The sequence below is a fragment of the Diplotaxodon limnothrissa genome, linkage group LG12 (assembly GCF_057381915.1).
Source record: "Diplotaxodon limnothrissa isolate DT_005_m linkage group LG12, D_limnothrissa_male_GT1.1, whole genome shotgun sequence".
In the NCBI taxonomy this organism is placed as follows: Eukaryota; Metazoa; Chordata; class Actinopteri; order Cichliformes; family Cichlidae; genus Diplotaxodon; species Diplotaxodon limnothrissa.
The window spans coordinates 29,555,490-29,573,636 of NC_140607.1; the positions used below are offsets into that span (position 1 = coordinate 29,555,490).

The following is an 18,147-nucleotide window of genomic DNA, read 5'->3' on the forward strand; positions in this document are numbered from 1 at the left end:
AAAACGCCTTGCTGGAACAATTAGACCCTAATGTGCATGCATGCTCGGACACATACAGTACATTCAATGCACAGTGACTTGCAGAGTTCGGTTTCCTCAGCACACAAACAACTCGGTGGTATGCACAGACACACACACACACACACACACACACACGCAAACTCTTCATCTTATGCGTGGGAAGAGAAGAGAGAGAGGAAGGAGGAGACTGAAGTCAAGGACAGAGCAACAGCACGGGTTTGTGGATGTGAGACGTCTACTGCCAGTGTCCTCAGGCTTTGTTTGTTGTGGTCCGAAAGTCTACTTGTTTATTCAGAATTTTTTATGTAATAGGTCAAAAAAATCTGAGAAAAAAAAAAGCGCTACTATTTCACTTCCTAGGCACCACTAAGATACTATTATTAAAGCAGATTTCTGTAAAAAAGTAGTAAGAATTATTTCTAGCAAAGTCTGGGATGATTCCCAAAATCATAAATAGTGTGCTTAATGCTGAGATCAAGATTTATTTATCACCAAATTTTTATTTATACGTTTATAGCAGGAAAAAGTAATAAAAAAAAATCCATTCAGTCTTTGTATTTTACCTAATAAACTCAAATGTAATGGATTTGAACACACAGATCTTTTCACTTAAACGATCTGTCTGACCTCTGATGATAAACATGAGTGCACATCAACACTGTGTGTGCAGGTCACTCCCTGGCAGAGAGTGAGGGAAAATCAGAACATTCATTAGTTACACAACAGACAAACTGCTTTATGCATTTTGCTGTCTGCACATAGATTACTAAGTATCTTCTGATTGTTCATTTGCACTTTACTGCCCTTAAGACATTGTGCATAAGCATTCTAATACGGCTGTGGGAAAGTAAGTACTCACCATGGAGGCTGGGAGCCCTCTATGAACTTGTTTGTGTCAGCGTGTTGAGGCTCTATGGAGCGCGTAAAACCAAAGCATGGTGGATAGTTCACCTCTGCAGCACAACTCTCCTTCAAACGCACCCAACCGCATCCACAGACATGCACATGTGCACTCACTCTCCTGTGAGGCGACTTTCTCACCTTGAGGGGGTAATGGGAGTGAGGTCCTTCCCCATGGTCTGGATGACGCGGCGGCCCCATACCCACAGGCCGGCACAGATGCCTATACCACCGTAAAACAGCAGCCAGATAGGAGTGGCAGCATCCTGCATCACACCGCCCTGTTCATAGATCATCCACAGTGCCACCAAAGGCCCAATGGCATTACTACAAACAAGAAAGTAGATAAAAACCTTATTCAGGCATTATATACTCAAGTCCAAAGAGCAGCGTGAAGATGATTTTTTATATTTAGTTGACAGAGAAATGTACTCTGGACCATAAAGGTCGCTATCTGTCATGCAACACGTAGGGGGCAGCACCTGACATCGTTGCCTCCGTGGGCGAAAGAACCGAAGCAGGCGGTGAGGATCTGCAAGAAGTGGAAAAGCAGAAACACCTCAGGTTTGTCCTTCTCCTCCTGATCCTCCAAGTCGTCCGGCCCTGGAGGTGCAGCCCCTTCTTCCTCCACCCCTTCCAGGTCTGTGGCAAGCTTCATCTCCACTCCGCCCTCCTCGGCCTCGATCTCAGCCTCGGCCACGGCGTTACAGTACGATGAGTAGCTGTCGTAGCGTATCCGCTTTTTGGAGTAAGACACGCTGTTGCTCCTGCCGCCTCCCTCACCAACCAGCTTTTCACTGTCCTCGCGTGATTCGGAGCGCATCGGCTGGACGGGCATGCCGCATATTGCCGCTGTGTAGCAGGTGTAGCTGTTGTTGCGGCGCAGCAGGCGGTAATTGTTGTCAGGCGGGCCGGCGTTGGAGCGCTCGTTGTCATCCATGCGGCCCAGGTGGATTTTGTGAAGCAGGTCTTTGTACAGACCCGAGTCTTTGTGCACCGTGTGGTACACCTGGCCATCGCTACGCATGTGGCCATCGAAGCTGAAGCTGCCGTTAGAGATGGGGGATTTGAGGCTGCCGTTCGTCATTGAGTGTGTCCGACCTGGAAGACAGACGATTAATGAAAAGTCTGCGTGGGAGCAGGATATTAATGATGATGACCGACGAGTTTGATCTCCATTAATGGCAAATTTATTTATGCTAATAAGTATTAACGCATAAATAAAGCTATAGTTACTCTCCTCTTATCAAATATTATTATAAATGTCCAGTTGTACCATACACCCTGCCGTTTGGCAGGATAGTGCCTCCATTCGCCAGGTTGGTGAGCTCGCTGCTGGATTCGCGGGTGCCCCGGTCACTGCTGCCGCCTGTGAGCGGCATCACAGCCTCATCTGTGCCCTTCGCCCCTGGTAACTCTTTGAAGACGGGGCTCTCCTCCTCCTCTTCAGGGATCTTATCCAGGCTCTCATCAGAAATCCTCGACAGAGCCTGCTCTTTCTTTAAACGACCTGGAGGAGATCAAGCAGCAGTTGAAAGAGCACCGAGTTAGGACATTTTTGCAGGTTGCTTTAAATCCATCATGAAAGGAAAGCCACAACTGTATTGTGGCAGCCTTTTATTATTAAAGGATTTCAAGGAAACCAATCTGGATGGCAGCCAGTTAAGAAAGCAAAACAATAGTTAGACAAAAAAAGGGAAAGAAAAAAAAAAGATTAGAATTTATTTGCAACTTTTCACGCTTAAAAAAAGCTGTTGCTTCTGCTTTCAGGTTCGGGAGACAAAACTTCTGACAAGAAACAGATTATCTAAATTATCCCAGTGCCTACCCGACTCTTTGAATACCCCAGTAGAGAAAAAAAACCCAATCAGAGTTATGACCTGTTTTATTTAAGTGGATGCAGTAATATCCAGATTAGCACCAATAATTTTACCTGTAATCCTCGCAGGCATTAGGGGGTTCATGACACGGTCACACAAACCACGAGTCAATGGAAAAAAACATTCATTTTTTTGGCCTAAACATAGATATTATTTTTCATGGCCTATAAATACCACTCAGCTTCTTATTAAATTTTATTTATATTTCTTTATAGTGCAAAGCATTTCTGGCATCGATCAGATTTTTTGGATCAAGTGTTTGAGCTCTTACACAAAGAACCTTTTATTTATCCAGCACAAAGTTAAAATAAATAGAGCTGTGCCTTGTCTTTATCCACCACTGTCTACTTTTTCCAATGTTTTAATTGTCTGTGTCATGAGTTTTACAGCACTGCCTGCTTTGCTGTGGGCTGGTTTTCCCATTAGGGAAACAATTCCCAGCCCTGATCCTGAAAGCTTTCTACACTGCAGGCCACGATCTTAGCCTCTTTCATCTGACCAAGTAGCTCTACGCCCAAAAATCTAAGTGGAGCACTGGAGAGTTCACAGGGATTTTTCTGGTGGCTTTAGTGCCTCTGGCAGAGGCCAACAAGAAAGCACATGCCCTGGCTTCCGTTGTTTGGTGTCAGAGCGTTTTCACATGGCGTGAGAGAGACAGACTGGACACACACACACACACACACACACACACACACTTGTATGGATATCCTTGTGAGGACATTCGTTTACATAAAACCAAATACCTAAACACAACACTTACCCTAACCCTAAACCAAATTTAACAGATACTTACTTGCAATCTTTCTCCTCATCCAGGGACAGACCAATATCCAGACCAGAGCTGCGCAGACCAGCGAGCCAGCTAAAGTGATGAGAAAGATGGCCCACACCGGTAGCATCTCCAACCCGAGCACTGCAGTTAATGAACACACATTAAAAAAAAAAAAAAATACAAAATCATGTACTGGCATCACACATTCAAGAGGAATTTTGAGCAAACTAACAAGCGCTTCCATCCCTGAGGTGATAATTTGATCATACACTGGTGTCAGGTTAAATAATCAGAGATATACTGGGAATAAGCACTTACATGGAGCTCCAGTATACATGATGGAGAATGTGTTGATACCAATGGTGGAGGCGTAGAAGAGGGGCAATGCTCGCAATCCGTTTGGAACAGAGTCATCCTGTGAAGTAAAAAAGGAAATGCAACAATAATGATAATAAATCATAAAACAAAACATGTACAACACAATAACATATTAGCTAAAATGAGAACATCTTCTGGCTAAAAGTTTAGCTCAGGTCAATTTAAAGGTGTGGAGTAATACAATTATTCCATCTTGCACAACCATGGCTTGCTTTTATCAGAAGGTTAATAATTAATATGACTAATGAGGCAGGTGAAATGTAAAATGACACTAAATGGGATGTGGATTTTACAGAAGTAACAAATCTCAACCCTGCAAACACAAAACAGAAAGATCGAATATTCTGATGCAAATAGCCCGCAGACGCAAAAATGAACTCATTCCTAATTTGACCCATCTATGCAGTAACACCGGCCCAAACGGCAAATCTTCCCGTGACTCACTCATATATAATCCTGCAGTCGTGACCCTCGGATGATCTGCAGCACTTCCTAGTCTGCCAGAGCTTTCCCATTACATAACAAATACGCGGGTGTTGCCATATCAAATGGGTTTTTATCTGTGCTCAAGTTCTTTCAGACAAGTTGGGCGTACACGTGCAAGTCTGTCTCCGATTTCTTATATTAAAATGACCAGATTGGCAGCTAAGTGTGAGTGCGGAGAGTGCAACGGCTGCAAATGCAAGGGCAGTGTCACAAAACTGAACACAGCATTAGTTGAAAGTGATGTGCGCCTACCTTGTTGAGGATGAAGTGTCTGATGAGCATAAAGAGAAGTCCAGACATGAGTCCAGAGAGCAAGGGGGAGATGAACCAAGACGCCACTGAAGAAGAATTGAAAAATGTTAATGAGGAAACGACAGGAGAGCCTTGCCAACTCTCTACAACTAGAAATTTTGTGTTTTAATAGTTTTTTGTGTTTTTAGCCATCAGTTCTCTTCCTAAAATGAATTCCAAGTCATTTCATTTATGCGTTATGTATTTAAGTATGAGAATAAATCCCAATAACCAGTTTTATGGTGACTAAGGCTGCCACGATTTGTCGACTAGTCACGATTACGTCGACTATCAAAATCGTCGACGACTGATTTAATAGTCGACGCGTCGTTTGAAGCTTTGTAAGATCCCAAAAGACGCAGGAATAAGTAGCAGGATTTAAGAGTGTAATAACGGACTGAAACAGAAGATGGCAGCACTGCATGTACAAGGATGCCAGCTGCCGTTAAACCCCGAAGAAGAAGAAGAAGAAGCAGCTGTGTCCCAGAATTCATAGCGCGGCCCAGCTCAGTTTCCAACAATGGCGGCAGCTAGTTAGTTTTAATATTACTCTTATTATTCTTTCTGGGTCACAAAATAAACGTTTAACATATTTTCAGCCGAGAATGTAGCTGTGTAAACCTCAAATATCGGCTCAGTTTATCAGGACACCGCATATTTTCAAAAGCGCTCTGACGTTTTCGGAGACGTCTGTTACCCACCAGCTCGATAGCTAGCCGGGGGCTAGGTCACTAGCGCGGTAAGAACACCGGACTCCCGGCAAATTGTTTTCAAACCCACCGCCGTCTTTCGCTACTCAGGTTAAATATATGAGTCACTTAGATAACTTAAAAATGTTGTTGTTTGGCTTTTTTTTTTTTTTTTTTTTTTAGTATTTTATTTGTTCCTGAGTAAATCGGTTTGTCTGAGATTAAAGTTATAGTTTTTACACAGCTGAATAAACGTCAAGCAGACAGCTGATTATCAGAAGTGTGAGATGCTGGAGAATATACTCCGTTGTCCTGTTATAGATAGCAAGGAGTTTATTAAACTTCACCGAAACAATCTGCAAATTTCATTAAAATTGAATAAACTATCATCTTGTCTTTATTTTTAGTTAGCACCTTAAAAGCTTAAAGCTGTAAGCTAATGATAGTTATATAAGAGCAGATGCTGCTGGTGCAATAAGCTGTAGTTTTACGTCCAGTGGATGATGATCTGATTAGTCGACTAATCGCATAAATAATCGGTGACTAGTCGACTATCAAAATAATCGTTTGTGGCAGCCCTAATGGTGACGTGAGAGTTTATTATTCTTTAAAGTATGCATTATTATTGGATGCTGTATGATGTATGACAGAGGCTCTTAACAAGGAAGAAATAGGTTTATCTGTCTAAACTAAACTCAATAAAGTACTGGGTATAAAGTGAGTCATGTACTTGGAAACACAATCTGAAGATTGTTGTTTACTAAAAACCTAGAAACCTTTCTAAAAATCAAACTCCACTGGGCATATCTCAGAGTGGTTTCTATTCCATCAGGTTTCACTGGAAAATGGGGCAGTTATTATAGGCACACACACACACACACACACACACACACACACACACACACACACACACACACACTATGATACAATCTTCTGCCATTACCAATCTTGACAAGCTGCATCCACTGTACTCCCTTTGTGCCGATGGCTACCATAGAGAAGCCGATGGTGGCGCCAACGATGCAGTGAGTCCCAGAGATGGGGAGCTTGAGGAAGGAGGCGATTAGCTGCCAGACGGCTGACCCTGTGACCAAAACAGAGACAAAAATCTAACGTTTAGCTTGGTTTATTTATTTGTCCGCCTCCATGCACAAAAACAATCTCTTGGGAAAATTAGCAGTTAATTCCCATCTGCAGTTTGTGTGACATCATGTAACATCTTAAATGAGGGCCTGAGAGTGCCATTTGAAATTCCAAATGACTGCCTTAAGTTTGCAGTGTTTATAGAAGCTGAGACAAAAGTATAATCTGAAAACTACACTAGGCTTTGTTTATCCCTCCTTTAACAAAGACTGCTATTCAAAAATTGCTCAATGATGTGAGTAATTGCAGTGTTTTTGACATAGAAGATTATATATATTTAAAAAGAGGAATATTTTAAGATCCAGTCGTGAGAAAAAGTTTCGAAATAATCACTCAAATATGTCTTCTAAATCACTACATTCATTAGAGACAAATATTTTAACTAAACCAATAACACAGACAAAGTTCAACACAGAGAGTAGTTTCATGGCCCAAGCTGGAAAATCGAAAAGAACATCTGAGACTAAGACTTTAAAAAGCTCATTAAAATCAGGAAAAACTGGAAGTGTGGGTTTAGAGAGGTACCTCTCTCTATAAATAAAGTCATAAAATGTGTGTAGTGAAAGAGCACCCTGTCAAATCACTGAGGAAACAGTGAATTTGAAAATTACAAGATAACTTTAGGGGCAGCGGATCATGACCTGCAGCTCTGGAGATTTTGGGTGATGTAAGCAGACAATGACCCAAAGCGCACACAGTGAAACAATAACAACAGAGCTGCTGAAAAAAGAAAATTTGTTGCGGAGGCTAAGCCAGAGCCTTAACCTTAATCTAATTGAGATGCTGTGGCATGACCTGAAGGGGGCTGAGGACAGGAATTAAGAGGGGCCGAAACAGTTTTACAGCAGAGGTATTCTATGAGGGATGACACAACCTGCCTCCAAAGAGCCAATCAACAGCTGAACCAGGAAACTGCACTGACTCATGCACACAGCTGAGGTTCACAACAGTTTCAGCCGAGTGGCGCTAGGGAATGTGTATGTGTAGAAAAATGTGTACCATTTCTCTCGGCTTACATTTCCATAAATTGAGTTAGCATGGTGTCTGTTCAGTGCTCCGGTAAGTAGAGCTAGAAACACTCATCGAGTTAGCTGTTAAGTACTGTTTTGGGTGTACATAGTACACTTATAACCTGCAGGGGGGGGAGGCAACCTTTTAAAAGCTTATTTTGGCTGGAGATTTTATACATGCGGTTGTTTTCATTATCCTAGAGAAGCAGATAATAGGACAAATCATTGTCAGCCCTAAATTAGACTTTAAACTCCAGCAAAACACCAAAGCCTCCAGTACACAAGAAGCACTGGAGGAAGTTTTAACAATAGGTTAAAACTTCTTTAATTATGCATGAACAATATGCCAGTTAAAACGTTTCTCCAACAGTGACCTGTGGCAGCCAGCCACACCTGAATTTTCATCTCCTTGGGAATCCCCTGTGCATAATGCTGCCCTTTTTAAATCAACGTTTGCCAGCAGTCTGTCATCAAAATGGTATTGTCCTAATGGGAGACCCATTGTTTTCTGCTTTTACTGAAATGGTGGTGTGCGAGTCTCCAGTTGATACTCAACAATTCCTCTTTATGTTTCACTTCAGGAGTTTTGTTTTCCTGCGGCTCTTAGGAAATACTTACAATGCTGCAAGGTTAGCTAACATTTGCAAAGCCCCAATAAAGTTTGATCTGAAAATACATTAAAAAAAAAAAAAAAACACTTCGTGCAGTGCCTTTCATGTACAGTAAGAAAGTGAGTGAGGTGCACTGCTTAATAACAGTAATTATGATACATACATGAGGATTGGTGCATGTCACAAGTACCAGCTGAGCCCAGGATAATATATATAACATTATTGTTAAATTCAAATTCATTTCTAAGCCTTTTATAAAGGTCTATGTCTGCATTAAGCTATGGATTTAGCAGATTTCGGGAGGATTAGCAGGGCCTAATTTGTGACATGGTAAATATTGAACAATACATATCAAAGTAGTTTATATGAGGTAATAAATAAGACATTGTTGAAGTTTTAAAAAAATTGTCTTTTGGGCTGTTGGAAAGTAATTTTTTAATTTTTCTCTTATTTTACAACTTTACAGGTGATGGGGACAAAAAAAAAACTGAAGCATTTCCTCTTTAATATATACCATATATTACTGCAATGTGCAAATCTTTTAGGCATGTGAGAAAGATTTCTAATGTAAAGAGTTTTTATTTATTATTTTACTAGGAAAAAGCATGTGTTGTTGTAATCCTAGACGGACAGGATGATGTTGACATCAGGAAAACTGCTGTAGGAATACTTGATCATGTGGCCGAATGGCTGAAAATAGATCTTTGGCTCTGCGTGACCCTTTGCTGGATAAGGATCGAAACTTGTAGTAGTAACACTGGAGTGATGGGGGGAGGGGGGCACCTTTGGTAACACATTTTTCATCTATGGAGTGGAAGTCGCAGGAGTTTCTCTTGGCTGCAACTAGCATCACAACTAATATTAGCAAATGAATCAACTTTTAAAGAGTCAAAAAATTTCAGGAAAAAAAAAATCGCCGAGGCAACAAAGTCAAATGTCTCTCTTCCATCGCGGCTCATTCAAAAGCCTTTTAACAGTCTTAGAAGACAGAAAAGAAAAATACACTTAAGCATCTCTAATAAAAAGCATTTACAGACTGTTTTCAGAGCTACTGACAACTATTATTCTTATTTCCAGTCTCATGGTTGTTTCCTGTTTGTTAACAGTTGTTTAGCAGCTATAACATCAAAAAGTCAAGCATGTTCTCCACTAATCGTGTTTGTTACAAGTTTTGATGAAGTCTGATGTGATTTGTAAAGGATAAAATAAAATAATGAATCCTAAATTTCATCGACATCCAAGTTTTTTTTGCACATTCAAGTTACTTCAAACTTCATTCAGACATGCGACAGGTTGCAAATTTAAAAAAAAAAAAAAAACAATCACTGGGTCTATTTAGTAGAAGTGCTGTTGTGGCTTTTACATCAAATTGACTCTGGTGCTTATTCCAGCATGGCCTAAAACTGTCCATCAGATAAACATAAGGATTTGCATGTCTAAAATGAGGCTTAAGACATTAGCGGCAACTGCGTCACTCAGTGGATGTAAGAGCAAATTCAACTTACCAACCATGGCGCTGACCTCGCCTGCCATGAGCACGGGCACCGTGTCATTGTAGAGGCTGACATCTATGATGCCCTTCCGAATCGTCTCTCCCACTTTGGCCCCGAGCAACATTGAACCCAGCGTCTCGAAGATGGATGCCAGGATGCAGGCCTGCTTCAGAGTGACCACGCCGGATCCCACTGCTGTGCCAAATGAATTGGCCACATCATTAGCTCCGACTGAAAATGCCAGGACGAAGGCAATGATGAAGCCAATAACCACCATCCACAGATACGACTCCAGATCCATCTTGATATGATTTCAGGTGAGAAAAATATGCAAAGAAACAAAAATCCTGCTTAAAATATCTACAAAAAAAGACGAAGAAGAAAAAAAAAGATGAAGTGCTCTGTGCGTTTTTAGCGGAGGACTTGGTAAGCCCACACCTTCTCTTCGTCCCCTGGTTATAAAGAGTCTGAGGGGAGAAGCACAGCCGCTAACTAAGCGTTTGGAGCTCAGTCCAAAGATTGGAGGTTAGTGATGGTGGGAGCAGAGAGCATTCCATAGCTTAGTGTGAGACAGTCGGTCTGCACGTTCTTTCACCTGCCGGAGAAAAGAGAGAGAGGAGAGACAGAAACAGATTAGTGTCATAAGCTATGATTACTCTTTTTCAACACCTCCTGACAACACCTCCCCGTGACTTCCTCAGAAAACCAAAAACAAAGAAGTCTGGGTGGGACTAGGAGAGAGGGGAGGGGAGACACACATAAATGAAAGATTCGGGATAGATGATGATGAAGCAGAACTGGCTTTGATGAAACAATGATAGCACTCCAGTGCACTCCAGTGAGAAAAGCTGAGGACATCTCAGATATCTACAATAGGAAATCACAGTCTGCACTTCAAAGGAATCAAATCAGATCGTGCAGAGGGTTTGATGTCAGCACTGACACTATAAAAAGATCACCGTTTCCAGAATGAGACATGAGCAATGCTCCGAACATTAGAAAGGCTAGTATCATTTTATCCCCGCGCACCAGGGCAGCTGACAACCTTTGCCACACATTCAGACAATCTCAGATAGGAGTTTATAATTTACTTAGTTTTAATGTTCAACCACACAAAAAAAGAAAAATCACACCATCTGTTATTATTTTAATCCGACCCAGTGATGCCAACAGTGATAACAGAGAATTTTTAAGTATTCTATGAAATGTTAAAACAGAAATGTTAGTCATAAAGTTGCTTCAGTGGCAGCCCCGTAGATGTTTTCTTGCCAGATTTACATTATAGCTGGTTTCCAATCTGTGCTCCTTTAGCCTCAGCGTCACTATAATTGTGCTTGCCGGGCGACACTGAAAGGTACACGAGTTTTGTAACCAGCTTTGGAGTACAAGTTCAAACAGAACCAAATGCTCTGGTGCAGTGCAAAAAAGAAAAACGTGGTGCGTTTAAGTTAAGACTGCAATGCAGCAACAGTATCTGCGCTGATGTTCTACTGCTGCTCGAGGTGGGATACATTTCTTGAGGGGACTTACAAGACTCTTCGTTTCTGATGTGAATAACTATAAAATAAAACTATTAAGGTAGCACAATATTTTTTTTTGCATATGAAACCGGAGGAGTTGTACTTACATGTTATGCCATTAGCTTGTCCTAAGTCATGGTTTCCTTCCACATATAGCTTTGCAAAAATTGCATATAAAGCACTGGCAGCAACAAAAACATAATATATTCCACGCTTTGCCGATCCGATCAGCTGTTCATAACACTTCCTAGGTTGGAATAGACACCAGCGCGAACTACTGTATGTCCGCCATTACCTGCCCGAAACCGAAGTGACGTCATCTTCGTGGAAAAAGTAGTTTTTTACCTTCAGGGCCTTATAAGCCTTTGCTGGTGTTTTTAAAAGTCATGTTTGACTTTTCTGAATAGTTTCTGGGATGCTTAGGACTCAAATTGCACTGCTGGAAATAGTTTATTGTGATGCACATGCAGTTTTTTTTTGCAAATTTGCATTACAATATTTATTTTAGTTTTTCCTGCAGTATATAAAAATTGGTGTTTCTCAAAAATGAATTTTGTATTTACAGTTTTTAGGAATAAACCTCTTAAATTTCTCTAAATAGAGATATATATATAAAAAACAAAAACAAAAAACGATTTTCAATTTTTTTTTTGCAGTTTATTGCACTTTTTTGCAATTTATGTAGTTTCTATTGATTTAATGCATACATATTATTAAAATTTGGGCTATAATGGTTGTATTGATGTATAGCAACTTGAAATGCTCCCAAAAATGGCACTACAGCATGTAAAAATATAAAGATAAGCTCTGGCGGACTTGGTTCTATGGTAGGTCTTAAAGGGTTAAGAAAGCCTGCCTTGGAAAGTTCAGACAGTGTCAAGGGATAATGTTAGTCATACTTAATATTAACTTTCAAGGTTGATAGAATTGTAGAAACTCTGTTTTTGTCTTATTTATTGTATTTCTATGTATGTTTGGACATGTTTCAATAATTCACTGCACCTGTTTCCAATTTTCCTGGCAAAATATAGAGGAACGAAGGGGGACTAAAGACCTTTGCACAGAACTGTATGTTCCTATTTACACCTGGTATTAAAATACACCTTGAGATATCAGATTACAGTGGAAAGTGCTAAATAAGTGTAAATGACCACCCTGACTCATTTCAGCGCATGAAGTCCAAACACTTGCTGAAGTTGTCGCATATGACTACCTGGTGTATAAACTACAAATGCATCGTCAACATGGACATAAGAAGAAAAGATGTCCCGAGAAAGGACATGGTGGTCCTTCATCTTGTCCTCTACCCTTTTTGCAACCTGTGAATGACTTCAAACAGAACCAAATGCTCTGGTGCAGTGCAAAAAAGAAAAACGTGGTGCGTTTAAGTTAAGACTGCAATGCAGCAACAGCATCTGCGCTGATGTTCTACTGCTGCTCGAGGTGGGATACATTTCTTGAGGGGACTTACAAGACTCTTCGTTTCTGATGTGAATAACTATAAAATAAAACTATTAAGCCCCTATTTCCTAATTTCTCTCTAAATTTAAAAAGTATTGTTCTGGGGGGGGGGGGGGGGGGGGGGGGGGGTGTTTCACAGTTAACCTCAAACAGTCTGGAATGGTTTCATTTTTTCTCTCTTCTGTTTTTTTTTTTGCTGTATTTCAATAATTGGATTCGTTACACTACTAAAGTCATTTAAAAATAATTTTTGTTTGTGGATGATCAGGTGCTGAAGAAGGGGCGATCGTGGCTCAAGAGTTGGGAGTTCGCCTTGTAATCGGAAGGTTGCCGGTTCGAGCCCCGGCTTGCACAGTCTCGGTCATTGTGTCCTTGGGCAAGACACTTCACCTGTTGCCTACTGGTGGTGGTCAGAGGGCCCGGTGGCGCCAGTGTCCGGCAGCCTCGCCTCTGTCAGTGCGCCCCAGGGTGGCTGTGGCTACAATGTAGCTTGCCATCACCAGTGTGTGAATGGGTGGATGACAGGTTGTGTAAAGCGCTTTGGGGTCCTTAGGGACTAGAAAAGCGCTATACAAATACAGGCCATTTACCATGTTTACCTGTTTAAAAGCCGATCGCATCCACTAAAACCTCACCACTGTTCCCCAAGGCTTACACACAACACAACAACAACAGTGACATGCTTTAAAATCAGATGATGAGGCCACCTACTACGAAGCCTCCAGTGGTCTTTAAGAGGCCTCTATGCCGCAAATGACTTTGCTTGGGTTTTTAAGTTTGTATCTTCATGGGGACCAATGACAGCCTACTTCCTTCTATGGTTAAACCAGTGGGAAGGGGGGGGGGTTCTTTTATGGGGAAGCATTAAATGTAAACAGCTCTTGGCATAAACCGACTGCATTCTCCTCGCGTGGGGGGCAAGCAGCTCCTTTCTAAATAGCCTGTGGCCAGTTATGGCTCCCTCCTCCCGACCGAGAACTCCATCTGGAACAGTCGGTGTCACGCACTCTTAGCCTTTATCCTTTGCAGAACCACAACAAACACATAAAAACATGATAATTTGTCTTTTGATCAAGACCTCCTGGAATAGGGATCCATTAGTGACACTAAAAATGATTACGTTGCTGCTGATTTGAAAAATAAGTGGACGCATTTCTTGGTTTTCTCACAGTAAAATCACAGAAGTGAAGGTGAGGAGAGCTCAGACGCTGCCAAATCTCAAACAGAATGAGTAAACAATGACTTGATGATGTACTGACCCCCGAGGTGAAATCCTCTCCAGTGAGAGAAACACATCTGAGCACAAGTTCAGTGCCTCTTGGCCAAATTTTTATGTATTATTGTAGGATCTACCTTACAATATAAAGTGCCTTGAAGTGACTGTTGTTGTGATTTGGCGCTGTATAAATAAAACTGAATTGAATGAATTAAAAAGTTAAAGAAACCAAGCTCGTGAACTTGTGTCCATCGCCATAACGAATGAAAATTAATGATGAACGATAAAAAAGACAATATAAGGCGGGGCATGATTTTATCTCTGATTACTTAATTGCTTCCCGACTCATATCTGCTGCTTGTAATTATGTCAATTCATAATAAAAGGCAGTTTAATAAAGGCCGCACCAATATGAAAAGCTACCCTAAACTGATTTCTCACCGAATCTTTATTGAATAAGTTAAAGAATCCATGTGTGGCGGCTTGTTTCATGCCATTGAGTAGCGCTCTCTAAAAATGTTTTCTGCAGTCAATGTATTGACTCTGGCAAAGTCTGAAGGACTAACAAGAGACTGTGTAAATGTTTATTCCGGGGAGCACTGCTGCCACAAGACGACCACATCACACACCACAGTCAAACACGAGCGTCCAGCAACACACAGAACCAGGCAATGCTCAGAAGAGATGTGCAGCCAAACACATCTGCAGCAAAAGCAGACTGAACGTCCTGTGCCTTAGGGTGACATGGAAGAAAGATAAGAAAGTGATTTGAGCGCGGGTGTGATCTCTAGGTCAGCTGGTCATAATTTTATTGAGTACGTCCTTGAACACAACTCAATAATCCTACCACGACCTGGAGTATGCACTGATTTGGATCCAGCCATTTAGCAAAGAGATTCAGTTTCATATTCATGTGTGTGATTCAAGCTAAATGGACTGTCTGGCTACATGACCTTCAGAATGAATCTTTACAGTTTTTGCCTGAAAGCAAAATAAGAACCGTTGCATGGTGTGTCATACAACCTATTATCTTTCCATTTTATTGCCATTTACCAAGAGCGGCCCTTCTGTAATTCACTTGTAACAATCAATGAATAATTCATGTAAAAGATGCGCTCAGTGTTAGCAGAATAAAATAGAAGCAAGGACGGAGCAGAACCACAATGCAAATTGATGCACTGCAAATATAATTGCAATTGCTTTTTGCTACCTGGATAAGAATGAACTCCGTGATGTTTCTATTTTGCAGGTCGTTGGGATGCAGGTAAGTAATCAGGTGATGAAACAGTAGCATACAAAATTTAATTTGAAAATTGGCAGCAGAGAGAGGAAATCACGTAACTGTTCAAACAACTTAGAAGAAATGTTTGAGATAAGGTGCACACAGGAAGGAGTCTGACCCGCTTTGTTAAGGAAACTAATGCATAGGTGCCATTTCGGTAAAAACACTGAGTCGGTTAAAAAAAACAACAAAAACTTGGAAGTCCAGGTCATATTTATATGATGTGATTTTATCTGCCGAAATGAAGCATCCCGTTTCCAACACAGCTCAGGTGAATCATTTACAACCTTTAAAAACTGTGCCGCTGCCACTCTCCAAGGTGCTGATCCTGAGACCACCAGGGATGACTGAGGTGACTTTGATAGACTTTTTAAGAGCAAGAGCAATATTCAGGTCACGATTAATGTGCCTGAGAAATGCTGGAATTATAAGGGAAAATTCTGGATACAGTGGCCCTGAATAGTTTCAGATGAGTATGAAGAGTCGATTAACAGGCACCATTTCCACAAAGGATGTTGTATCATATTAGGGCTGTTCGATATAACGATATATATCCGATGACGATATAAAACAGTCTATCGTTTCATTTTACGCTATCGTTTGTTTCATGGTGTCGCAAAATAAACTGTTTACGGCAATATTTTTTCATGGTTTTGATGGTCACTGTAGTGGCTATATTAATTTCTTAAAGTTCTCTCTTTCTCTTATATTTTATTTGACAAGCCCTGTTTTTATGGTTGTGATTAGCAACAACTACGGTAACAGCATCGCGTGTCTGCTTGTTTATGTTCCACATAAACCTTTCACAATAAAGCTCAAGATCCTGTTGAGACTTTTCAAAATAAACTGAATCACGTGAAAGAGCAGATTATTTAAGGATGAGAAGTAAAAAAGAGCCGCCAGGTGCTAAAAAAGAAACCTTAGACTCAAACGTTAGAACAGGCTTTTCCCCGCAGCACGCCGTGTAATAAATACGCAAAGAAAACGGCGGCCTTTACAACTTATGTCTAAAAGTGTATCGTTTCATGCATCGGTTAAAACACTCGACTGCAGCTACATGACGCGCAGCTGGAAACACTTCCCGCAAGTCGAGCTGCCCGAGATTCACAGAATTTACAGAAAATGTTACATTTTTGTGATTTATATCGTTATCGGACGATAGAATTCTTATATCGGGATATGAGATTTTGGTCATATCGCACAGCCCTATATCATATGTATAATACCTTCATTTTGTTTGTTTTGTCTGTTGAAATTTTATAATTTTTTGCATCAAAATGTTTCCAGTTGGTACATGGCCATACTTAAGCCTAGTTTATGGTCACCCACACTCACATTTACCTAAGGGCAATTTAGAATTACCAATTAACCTAACTCCACTAACTAAAGCCAGAGAACCCACACAAACACAGAAAAACTCCCCACACAAAGACCCTGCCCTGATGGTGGAAATGAACTGAACAGTTAGCTACAGTGCTAACCCCTGCAACACTTTCATACGCTTGAAGAATAAATGAAACTGAAATAACAAGGACATTGGTACATTTGGAGACACTGCCTTAATTTTCAAAAATACATCACAAACTAATAAGAGCTCAGATATTTTTCTGGATCCAGGGTCAGTCCAAGGAGATGAACCGGCAGTTCCTCCTGAACATGGAAAATTGGAAATTAATAGAATTTTTAAATATCAAGGTAAAATGTTCTTTAAAAAAATAAACCCCACACTCCACATCTTATTATAAACACCACCAGTTCTGCATTTCAATCGTCTGTTTAACCTTTATTTCCACAATCTGCTTGTAAATTGTGGGCCTTCCTTGTTTGTCCGCTAACAGTTTGAGGTTTTATCTTTGAGCGACTGTGTAATTGTTCCCAAAGAGCAAACCACGGCCTTGCACAGCAACGGTGCGCCAAGAGTACCTAAGAAAGCAACCCTAAATAAAAACACTGGAAAGTGACTCCGTAAAGCAACCTGCTCTTGAGGATTATTTCTGGCAGACTCATTTTCTTCCTGTGGATGTGGGTTGCCAAACAGTATCCATAATGAGAGCACTGACACAGACACACATGCACAAACTCAGAAATGACACAACATGGGCAAACAAGGCTAAAGTGGGTCTTCGTGTTGTCTGTGCAGAAGAAATTAAGCAAAGTAGAAACATTTAAACCTGAAAATGTTTTTTTCTGGAATGTTTTTTTTAAACCAGTCCAGCAATTACAGAGCAGCAGCATCATTCTTGGGGAGGCTAGATGCCAATTCACTCTCGCTTCGCTCCACTTCTTGGCCTCTATCAATTCTTGACACCTAATCTTACATTTGCAGGTGTACAGTGGGTTTCTATTCAATAGCTGCACGTGTTGTGTGCCATGGACTGTAACACGAAGCCTCTGTGCAAACTACTTCCAGTGATTAGTTTAACTGTTTGTTATCACTGCTGAACAGTGATCATTAATCCGCCGGAGATGCCAATGCACCACAGCCACAGCTGGTGCAAAACACTGTGTCACGAGCTACAGTCTGCATTGACACGCGGCTCCTCTATCCTCACACTGATTCAGCCCCCTCCCCTTCCTCTCATCCTGTCTAGGCACATGCTGAAAGAAACAGAACTAGAACATACATCTAGTGTCAAGATGATGACTCACAGCAGCATCCTACTAGCCGGCTAATTGTTATACCTGAAGCATACGCAACTGCAGTGCCTTCAAGGACACCGGATGCTCGCATCTACCAGATGGCTCAGTAAGTTAAGAGACGGAGAGAGATTATATTTAATAACACAAAACTATGAGAAACAGGAAGCCAAGTACAGAAAGATCAAATCCTTTAAAACAGCACCACTCACCTTCATGACACTTCACATCAAGAGGAGATGGGACAGTGGTGGAAATGAATAAACGTCAAAGACGAAATGTATTTTTTGAGGGGAGGTAGAGGGGGACAGAGGGAAATGGCAGTATGGAAAAGAAAACAGACTGGGAAATAGAGTG

The 18,147-nt window shown here is 41.1% G+C and overlaps 1 protein-coding gene across 6 annotated transcripts in view; it reads right to left on the bottom strand.

The window, feature by feature from the left end:
• The window catches only part of slc20a2 (solute carrier family 20 member 2), a 46,413-nt gene that overhangs the window by 7,345 nt on the left and 20,921 nt on the right, over positions 1-18,147 (bottom strand). For all 6 annotated transcript variants that reach the window (XM_085367465.1, XM_085367459.1, XM_085367460.1 and 3 more), the window contains exons 2-9: positions 9,687-10,269; positions 6,361-6,501; positions 4,690-4,775; positions 3,892-3,988; positions 3,595-3,714; positions 2,198-2,431; positions 1,404-2,022; positions 1,063-1,248 (exon numbers count right to left, since the gene is read on the bottom strand). In XM_085367465.1, the coding sequence (XP_085223591.1) occupies positions 1,063-1,248; positions 1,404-2,022; positions 2,198-2,431; positions 3,595-3,714; positions 3,892-3,988; positions 4,690-4,775; positions 6,361-6,501; positions 9,687-9,975 (1,772 nt within the window). In that variant the 5' untranslated portion in view covers positions 9,976-10,269. The remainder of the gene's footprint in view (positions 1-1,062; positions 1,249-1,403; positions 2,023-2,197; positions 2,432-3,594; positions 3,715-3,891; positions 3,989-4,689; positions 4,776-6,360; positions 6,502-9,686; positions 10,270-18,147) is intronic.